Source organism: Helicoverpa zea, chromosome 31 (genome assembly GCF_022581195.2).
Source record: "Helicoverpa zea isolate HzStark_Cry1AcR chromosome 31, ilHelZeax1.1, whole genome shotgun sequence".
NCBI classification, from domain to species: Eukaryota; Metazoa; Arthropoda; class Insecta; order Lepidoptera; family Noctuidae; genus Helicoverpa; species Helicoverpa zea.
In genome coordinates, this window is record NC_061482.1 from 12,070,889 (window position 1) to 12,081,668 (window position 10,780).

General features: G+C 35.4%; 1 protein-coding gene across 1 annotated transcript; it reads left to right on the forward strand.

Moving 5' to 3' along the window:
• The first annotated feature begins 3,948 nt into the window (after positions 1-3,948).
• LOC124645478 lies at positions 3,949-6,112 on the forward strand. Its single transcript, XM_047185293.1, has 3 exons — positions 3,949-4,309; positions 4,787-4,910; positions 5,928-6,112. Exons 1-3 carry the CDS (start codon positions 3,949-3,951, stop codon positions 6,106-6,108), a joined length of 666 nt encoding a protein of 221 aa, XP_047041249.1. The 3' UTR covers positions 6,109-6,112.
• The last annotated feature ends 4,668 nt before the right edge of the window (positions 6,113-10,780 follow it).

Sequence of the window (10,780 nt, forward strand, 5' to 3'; positions counted from 1 at the left end):
TAGCAGGTATACGTTTCCAATCATGAAAGAATTTTGAAATCGTTGCAGTAGTTTGGGAGCCTTTAGGGTAAGTACAAACAAAGAAACAAAAAACCATTGTTTTAAAGCAGTTACAGTAGGTACCTATGAAACGTGATACTCACCTACTAGGTATAATATTAATATACCTTCAAAAGATACGTAAGTATATCTTACACCTATAATGCTTGCAGTGCCGACGATTAATTAGGTAACAAAACAATGGGGCATGAATTTATTCACCTACCAATAATACTCACTTAGCACAAAACCTTATTAGCATCTGCATAGGTACCTTTCAAGTTACTAGGTGCGGTCTAGGTACCTAGTAGGTATCTCCTAAATAGGTACCTACCTATATTCCATTTGACTTGTCACACAAATAAACTTCTGTTTCTAACTGTTGTTAAATTGATTAAGTTATTGTTCTTATTGCATTTACATTGATTTTTAGACTCGATTTATTTTAAAACTTTCTTTAGTTAGGTATAATGTGCCTACTCAGTGGAATATAGAGATATAGTCATTCTAGGAGACAGTTTATTTATAAAAAAGTAAGTGCACTGTAGTATGGAATACCTATAGATAATATGGAAATTTTCGAAATACTATTTTTTTTTTTTAATGACTGATATAGGTACCTACTTTCAGCTACATTTAGGTGATAGTAACTTTATGTTTACCCGTTTATTTAACGCTAAAAGCTTGAAGCAATAAAATAGGCGGGGGTTCGTTGCCGTGACAACGAGTGCACCGCGCTCGAGACCTACAGTCCGATATAGAGTAGAGGTCATTAACCCCGCGCTGCACCCAAATAAACACAAAATACTTATCCTTGAATAACTAAGAAACATTATGATGAATGGACAACTACGTAGCTGCATCAATAAGAGACATATTGCATGAGTAAATAATGCAAGTTGTTATAGTACACATACCTTTAAATGTCTTTGAAATTTTGTCATTATGTTGTTCACGGGATTAGGTCAACTAATCTTCAATTCACCTTTCAAGTATAACTTTTTATTACAATTTCAATTTCACACACGTAACACCCATTATGTCACTGATCTAAAATGTTTTTGTATTTTTTAAGGCCTCTTTGCCTGAACTTTTACATTATTTATCAATTTAAATGTTTTGAAGTGTAACATGGTAAACTAACAATAACAATGAAGGCGACATCTAGTGAATCTTTTTATCACTATAACAATTTCTAAAGCAAGTGGTACTACAAATTGACACCAGATGTCACTATTGCATTGTTGAATAAGGGAGTAAAGTAATGCAGTAGTAAAGAAAAACCTATAAAAAGTTGAGTTACGAGTTATCAAAATCAAAATCAAATCAAAAAACATTTATTCGCGTTCGTGACGCACACAGTTATGATATGAGTTAATGTGTACAAAAATACCTATAAAACCCGATAGTTTTATTTGACACTATAACCTCAGCGTTTGTTAGTATGTATTAATTTCGACAGATGGCACAATACTAAGAACTCCTAGTAGTAAGCAAATGAAAAAGATGGCGCTAACGTCTAAATTAACAGAAATATTTTATGCTAGCTTCTGCCAGCGGTTTCACCCGCATCCCGTGGGAACTACTTCCCGTACCGGGATAAAAAGTAGCCTATAGCCTTCCCCGATAAATGGGCTATCTAACACTGAAATAAATTTTCAAATCGGAAGAGTAGTTCCTGAGATTAGCGCGTTCAAACAAACAAACAAACAAACTCTTCAGCTTTATAATATTAGTATAGATTAGTATATATTAGTATAGATTCTGTTTAATTTCTGTCTCAATGAAAATATAGAACTTATCAGTATTTTTGTATTTATGACTTGACTTTTTTTGTTAAATTAAACCGATTAAGAGAAGTAGGTCCTTACCTACCTAGGTAACTCTGTTAGGTACTTACTTCTTTGTAGATACTTAATGTAAATACCTAATCTTGTCTAGCTTGGAGTAAGTTTACCTAATTAACTTCATTGAAACCTCGAGAACTATTGATACACGAATGACAATTTGTTATCGTCTACGCTTTCATTGCTCATAAGGGTAAATAATGAATCCGGAATCCTCATGTTTAACTTATGTTTATCAATCTCACAAAATAATCCGAAAATAGTTATCTGTTATACTTTAGTGTCAAGTTGTTTTTCAACCACTTGCTCAATTTTGATGACTGAGCAATCGATTGAAATAAATCCTCGATAGCGAGGGAATCTAAAGACCATGAGCATTTGTACTGTAGTTTCAAAGCCTCTAGGGTATAAGCAAATAAACAAAGGAATGTTTACTCTTCTTTTTACGTTACTATAGATGTATTATTGAACATCCTTGGCAGTCGTTACGGGTAGTCAGAAGCCAGTAAGTCTGACACCAGTAACCAGTATAACCAAGGGGTATCGGGTTGCCTGGGTAACTGGGTTGAGGAGGTCAGATAGGCAGTCGCTTCTTGTAAAGCACTGGTACTCAGCTGAATCCGGTTAGACTGGAAGCCGACCCCAACATGATTGGGAAAAAGGCTCGGAGGATGATGACTATAGATGTATTTATCTGTATGCCACCAGCAGTGGACGTTTTTTAGGCGGTGTATATCGGGCGTGTCGTACCTAATCACATTAAATTAAATACGTTAATATACTGGTTAATGTCGATTAGCACAAAGAAAAAATAAAATACGTAAAAATAAAATTTCAAACAAAGTAAATAGAATAAAAGTGTGTAAGATTTAAAACACCATGTAAGAGTCAGTCAATACAAACAACTGAAATTCTCCCTTGTATACTGTCAGCTTCTGTCAACTGGTCAAAACATTCAATATGTACTCCTAACTTTATCTCTGCTCTGTAAATTATGAAAACGAAAATGACTCCCGTAGCTAAACCACTGAATGGATTAGGTTTTTTTTTTTCTATTCGCCCTCAAATCAAAGAAATTATTCGCCATAGAATATCATAAACTATATGTGATAGGGTTAAATGTGATTAGGTACGACACACCCGATATATGATGTGTATGATGACGACGCCTCCACGAAATGCAAACTCCTCGACGGTATTTTACATACAACTACCGCATTCAGGCTTACCTATTTCATTTATATTGACGAGATCTTATAGAGAGAGAGATAGAGATTACACTTACTAAACAAAACATAAGTTTATTTTCCTATCAGTGTTTTTTTCAGTGTGTTTTATTTAATTATGTTGGATGGCTACAAATTATCAGTTACCTTGGATATGTTTCAGTAATCGATCTAATTATCTAGCATGTTTTTTTTTATTTTAGCCCGAACCACCGCTGGGCAAAGGCCTCCCCACTTTGGACTGTCTGGATGCATTCGGCTGACGTGTCCAGCCCTGTCCAGGTTTTATTTTTCTGTTTATGGCCCAACAGCGTGTCTCTTTAGAAATTACCTACATAAAAACTTAGAAAAGTTGCATTGGTACTTGCCTGACCTGGAATCCACGCCCTGATACTTCTTTACCCACTAGGCCACCACGACTTTTTTCAAAATTAAGTTTTTTACCAATTCGTAACCTAATTTCCCAAGGGATGTCGCTGTACATTGGATAAAGTTTTTTATTCGATTGATACATTAAATTGATAAAGTCAGGGTAGGTATGGGCCATACTCTGGAAACTAAGGAACCCTACACTCAGTGTTCAGACACGCTTTTAGCCGCTTTTTCTTATTTTGTTAATTTCAGAGATTTTATACACCTTGTTAATTACAAAGAACAAATTCAACATTAATTGGAAATCAGTCCGACTAATTAAAACAAGCACGAATAGGTCACCAGCATACAGAATTAAAATTCTATACATTGGAATCTGAATCAAATAGTTTTTGTATTCAAAACCACCACGGCTTTACAAATACAGTTCTATTAAAACGTTGTTCGGTCTCGGGACATGCAGAATGTTCGCAGTAACAGTTTATTTTAGCTTTGTTTTAAACTTTCATACTGCGCTATCGTGCTGGAGTGAGGGCAGTTACTACAAGTGGGAACTACCATTAGCGACGCAGTTCCCTCATGCAGCTCAATATGCCGGAGGACACCGTCTAGACGTCTCCAAAGAGAAAGATCATTTGAAAAGACAAATAATGGTTGCCTGGGATGGTTGGACCCCTTCGCCAGAAGTTCAAGCGAAGTGGAAGGCATGGAGGGATGCGTTTCTTAAAAGGCCTAATCACGACGCTCCCAATAAACACAATAAAGAAAGGTTAAAGAGAGAGCACGTTCCTGAAAAAGGCTGGCCTGACTTACCTAGCTGGAGAGGTATAATTTATAAAATAATAATTGTAGTTTTTACTAGACCAGGTACGAAAACAACTTGATAAGCTATAACATACTAATGGGTACATGCGTACTAATGGGTACATAATACTAATGGGTAGGTAAGGTGGCTATTTCTCCCAGGACTTTGTTGTTATCAGAAGTCTTGTCATCATCAACATGATGTAAATCATAATCATGAGACCATTCGGTGGAAGTATCCAACAATAGAAAGTAAAACAGTTCATGCAAGTTGTAAAAATATGATTATTTTGACAAAACCTCTGCTGTCGGTAACTTAGTAATTTTGTAGGAAATTCAGTATTCTATGCCAGGTTTAGTTTTGTTATTGGAAGATCCATTTTTTTAAAGAAAACGTTATTAATATTTATTGTTAAATTGGTTTATTTTTTTCCACACAACCACAGCTTGATGAAATGCTTGATTAACGATGTAACTATTTCATTTCTCGCATAACAGGTATGGGCGAGGGTAATGAGGGAGTTCCGGTTCCACCATGGGCTTACGTGCCCAAGCATGACGGCCAGGAAACTCTCTGCCAATATGCACCTAGAAAAGGCACATGCAAGGAATGGATTAGAACGTGAGTAAAGTATACATTGCGTTTCAGAAGTGCAAACAGGCAAATCATGTGATTACGATTATCAGTAGGGCCCGGATTAATATGTAAACACATATTTTAAACTAGCTTTTGCCCGCAACTTCGTTCGCGTGGAATAGTGACTACCAGCAGATTTTTGATTTGACCAATAGATGGCGCTATAAATATGTCCGGAATAATAATAATTTTTTTTTTGTAATAAAAACTATCCTATGTCCTTTCTCAAGTTTCAAACTATGTCTGTACCAAATTTCACACAAATCGGTTCAGTAGTTTAGGCGTGAAGAAAAGACAGACAGACAGACAGAAAGACAGACAGACAGACAGACAGACAGACAGACAGAGTTACTTTCGCATTTATAATATTAGTTTGAATTTACGCGATTTTCGGTGTAGAATGTGTTTTCTACATCGATTATCATATTTAGACTGTGAAAAACCTAGTTTCATTTTCCATATTTCAAGGTTAAGACCATATTTTGCAAGAAAATGTCACAATTATCCAAATATTCTCAAAAATATATAGAATTTACCTTCTGTATTTTAATCATTGCGATTTTTTGATACCTTAAAAATATATCTAAATTATGTGCGGAAGTTTTGAGGGCAATATAGATTAACTTACAAAATTACCGAATTATGCATGTTTATGTATGCGTCCGTCACGTCATGTAACGTAGAGAGATCATTCAGACAATATAAGACTGTATTCAGACCAAAAGAGTTTTAATTTTGATAAGAGAAGTACGTCGTTGTGCATTGCAACCAATTTCACAAGGGTAAAGCAATTGAATAAAACTATTCATAGTAATTATTTTTCACAAGATTATATATGCTTCATTGTGAAAGTTATTGTTACTTTACACCCCATATTTTTTCCATATTTTAGATTTTTTGGTACATATTTTATATACATATTTTAGGTTTTTTAATACATATTTATCCGGGCCCTAATTATCAGAAAGATCCATATGTTACGGTCGTTGCCTTCATCCACAGGTGGGGTTACAACAAATTCATTGGAGATTGCGAGATCTACTATTATACAGGCTGCGGTGGCAATAGGAACGCTTTCAAGTATTATGTGCATTGTGCAGCGAAGTGTATGGTCGCACCGACCGGCAGTTGTGAAGATGACTCTGGTATTCCAAAAGACTACTCACCAATTTACGACGCCTAAAAAATGTTTTCAACCTTTTATTTACTATCAGCATAAAGGTTACAATCATTTGAGTTTATTTTTTATTTATTCAAACTTTAATATGAACAAAACTCAAAAGCGTTTATTCAAATTAGGCTGATATATCAGCAGATAAAATTCAACCAACTTACAACTTGGATTCTTTAACATTTCTATTGTTTGGATGAAATGTGAGAAAAAAATCATTATCCGTACCTAGTCGAGTTAGAAAATGACTTGAACTCAATAAGCAATTTTTGCAGTTTAATAATATCAATAACATACCTATGGGTTTTGCTCCGCGGCTTTTGTCAATTTTTTTTTTTCTTAAAATTCGTACAAACTAAAAATCTTACCCCCTTACTTATAAAATCACTAATCACCTTCTAAGCAACATTTTAACTAATCACTACTTAAAGTCTTAAGTAGTGATTAAATGTTAGTTAAGACATGCTTAAGCAACGTTTATAAGTAAGAATTTTCTTAAACAGCCCTTAAGTATTACTTATATTTAATTCACGTTTATAAGTAAGGCTGTTAATCTTTTTAATGATGATAAAGGACCAGAGATAGTTGATGTAGGTATCAACAAAAGCATACCCGATTCAGATGAAAAAGAACCTAGTAGGTGCTGCCTACCTACTCTAGTTTTTGTCAACGCCTGCATACCAATCTACTCGATTAATGATTAATTATAAAGTCCAGCATGAAATTGAAATCACACTCCTAGTAATTGAAATACACACAACGAACGTAGAGCGGTAGACCTCTGAGGCAGTAAAGCAAAATAGGTAAATGTTACAGCCAAAGTTATAAATCTGGAATTATACAGGGTTACTTTTAAGTAGACCGCATCCTTTCATGAGGTGATAGTATAGGTCAATACGGACAAATTTGACCATGGGATACACTGGGCAAAAGTTAACCCGTTTCAAGATAATCGAATTTCAAAATAATTTCTTAAAAAGTCGTCTAGGTACACGTATAAATTTTTGTTGTTAGTTAAAAGTCTACAGTTAACACATTCCCTCAAGCTGCTAACCCACAGGGGGAGGAGTCATTTGATAATTTATCATAAAAAAGTCGGTAATAACTTTAGCCGTTTGTAAGAATTAGTCAGTAGGAAGTGTGTTATACTATATTTATTACCATTGGGTAGCTTTGACCAGCTATTATGAGTAATATCCAGAAAAGTGATTAATTTATCACATTGTCTAGTCAATTTGGGTATTGTATATAAACCAGTCATTATTTATAGTATCTATTTAATCACTATGGCTGTAACATATATAAGTAGCTTCTCTTCTATATGTAAAGCCGCCCCACACTCAACATGATGGATGTGTCAGCCGGACCTAGAAACGCACTTAAGTCTGTACCTACGTACCTTTATTTATATTCAACTTTAATACATTTATGTATTTAAGTAACGCAAGCCTTAGGGAACTCTGAATATATCAACTAATCAAGATGCTCTAAGGCCACAGACAAACAAAATTCATAAAAAAATATTTTGATACAATAAATAATGCATGTCTCTATTCTGTAGCGAAAGAGAATGTTCGAATGCTTACTAACTAATTTTTGTGAAGTTTTAGCAACAAAGAAACTATTTCAACGCTTGCCACGACGACAACAAAATAAAACTAAAACCAGATCAAACCAATCAACGTACTAAATAAAAAAAAGGCAAAAAGACTACTTTAAAGAGTAATATAATGTACCTAATCATTTTAATTTAATTAAAACACTTGGAGAGGCCTATGTCCAGCAGTGGACTGCGATAGGCTGATGATGATGATGATGATGATGAAAACACTTTAATGTTGTGAAAAATCTTTTAGTAGAATTGTGATTTCAGCACATATGTATCTTTATTTATATACCGGACATAGTAAAATTACTCCACTTACCTTACACGATATTTACTTTTTAATAAACTCGTATGGCCACGCTCGACTACGCAGCCAGTGCAGAACCTTATCTCATTTCCTCTTTTCTGAAGGTTCAACGTGCAGATTAACATCTACCGACAAATAATGAGTTCACCCACGTTAATAGACTTCTAATATTTTTTAATTAAGTTTATTTTCTACCAGTACTTATACAGGGTCACAACTTTTTAATTTAGCCGTGTGTCTTTTATGACTACTTAAAGAGGGTAATCTGTTGAATTTTCATTTCATTCAATACTTTGTGTTTGAGTAGTTTCAGTAGAACTAATGTAGAACTTTGTATCCTACATCTGTGGACGTTTTGTTTTAAATCATCATCTCCCGAGCCTTTTCACAACTACGTTGGGGTCGGCTTCCAGTCCAACCAGATGTGGCGGAGTACCAGAGTTTTATAAGAAGCGACTGCCTATCTGACCTCCTCAACCCAGTTACCCGAGCAACCCGATACCCCTTGGTTAGGCGAATATCAAGGATGTTCAATGATAGCCGGGACCTACAGTTTAACGTGCCATCCGAAACACAGTCATTGGTGTCTAAGATATACTTAGAAAGTACATACAAAGTTAGAAAAGTTGCATTGGTACTTGCGCCTGTCCTGGATTCGAGCCCATGCGCTCATACTTGAGAGGTCGATTCTTTATCTACTATCTGGACTTTTTGTTTTAAATATATTACGTACGTACATATATATTTGCTTCAGCTTTCGCTTGATTGAAGGTTATTTCTGTATTAGCCGAGTAACAGTACTCAGCACTCATAGATGAGTCTGAGAGTTAACTATAAATATAATGAAGAGGTTTAAAACTTCTTTGTTTGTAAACTGAAGAATTCGAAACCACTGGACTATTTTGAATATTTTTTACCTGTACGAAAGCTACACTTTTTCCGAGTAATACCTATATATTTCGATGCATTATTTCTCGGTACGGGCATTAGTTCCCTCGGAACGCGGGTGAAACTGTGGGTAAAACCAATACCTTTTTAAAATAAATAACTTGTTTTAAGCTACATATTTCCCTATTGATTTTTGCTGTCTGTAAAATCACTATTGTGTACTTTTTCAGAGCCATGTTTTTGTAATATCATTAAACACGGATGCCAATTGCATCACCCTTATATTTCCTAATTCCTCAAATACGTTCAATAAGCAAGGACGAATGATTATTTTACATTAGATATCTATAGCTCTCCCTGATCAAGATCAGTATCAGGCGAGTACGAGCCAAAAGTAACCTTTGTGTCGAAGAATAGAGTCGTATTTCATGCTTTTCGCAACTACTATCGTGGTCTTAAATACATGGTTCTCGTAGTGTGAATGACAGAAATAGGCAAAGGCTACGGGTAGGCACTTTTTCCTGTCACATAGGTATAGATTTGGGTATCTGATAAGAAGCATCTTATTGCATTCAGAAATCTTTATAATTGCAAATTCATGAAGGTGATGATCATTCAAGAAGATGTACCTGCAAAAGTAACTGGGACAGTCCTATTTCTGTTTTTATAATTTAGCATCCATGCTGCATTATCAAGTACTATGAACTGTAGGCACACCTAGCACTTGATATATTGCAAGACCCTGTAATTGCCAATTTCAAACACTAATAGTCAGAGGAAAAATTTGAACGTGATAATTATTTTATGGATTTCTAGTGGCCGGTGCTTCAATGCAGTACGTGGTTCGCTACGTATAAAGTGAACCATTTTTTTTCAAACTCAAAATCAATATGTTTATTTGCATGTTGAAGTTGTAAAGCTGTTGAATGCATATAATGTTGGAGTTCAGCTTAACGGCCTTTTTCAGGCGTTGCCAAAATTATAAGGGCTTATACTTACTTATTAAAATTATTTTGTTAAAAAATGTGATAAATGAATAACCGCAGTCCGACCAAAGCATAAACATTAGGTTTGAATAGTTGAGACAGTTCTTGAGTTATAAAATTACAATGAAAGGTGGCATTGTTTTTTAAATGCATAGATTCTGAAATAGTGTGGTACGTATTTGATCACTATGCCTTGCCTGTAAGTCTGTCGAAGCTGGCTACGTTCCTTCGACTAATATTATGAGTAATATAGCTGCAGGCGACATCAGCCGTGTAATTGACGAAGTCATTATGCAGATTTGTAGCAGGTGACCTAAAACTGGCAGCATTGTTCTTGTTTAATAGACTGGAATTGATCTGTGGAATGTTTTATACAGGTAAAATTTAAGACCTTTGAAAAGGAAAATTGTATTAATCATTCATTTACTATCAGCCTTTTTTGGGGTTGGCTTTAAGTCTAAACGATTGCAGCTGAGTGTGAGAGTTTTCAGTTTTCATGACGCGAATGATGTCCTCAACCCAGTTATCCAACCAACCCGAGACCCCTTGATACCTACTGGTTGTGAAATTTCCTGGCTTCTGAGTACATAAGGAGTGTACATAATGGGAGTATATAAGGGAAAAACGTAAGGGGAGTACATTATAAAGTATATAAGGAAGTACATAAGGGGAGTACACAAGGAGTGTACATAATGGGAGTAGGTACATAAGGAAGTGCATAAGGGGAGTACATAAGGGGAGTATATAACGCGGTGTCCTGCGTGAGCGACGAACGCGACGCGACGCGACGCTGCGAACGCGACGAACGCGATCAACTCAAAGGAATTCCCTACATGCGGCCTATGTGACAGTCTGCGGCGAGACGCGACGTAACGCGTACTTGTTTTGAGGGCGACC

Bases quoted from the DNA above. Each gene is read 5' to 3' on its own strand.
- LOC124645478 (XM_047185293.1), top strand. From the start codon at position 3,949: ATGTTCGCAGTAACAGTTTATTTTAGCTTTGTTTTAAACTTTCATACT. The intron at 4,310-4,786 runs GTATAATTTATA...CTCGCATAACAG, and splicing joins TGACTTACCTAGCTGGAGAG to GTATGGGCGAGGGTAATGAG. The intron at 4,911-5,927 runs GTGAGTAAAGTA...CTTCATCCACAG, and splicing joins TGCAAGGAATGGATTAGAAC to GTGGGGTTACAACAAATTCA.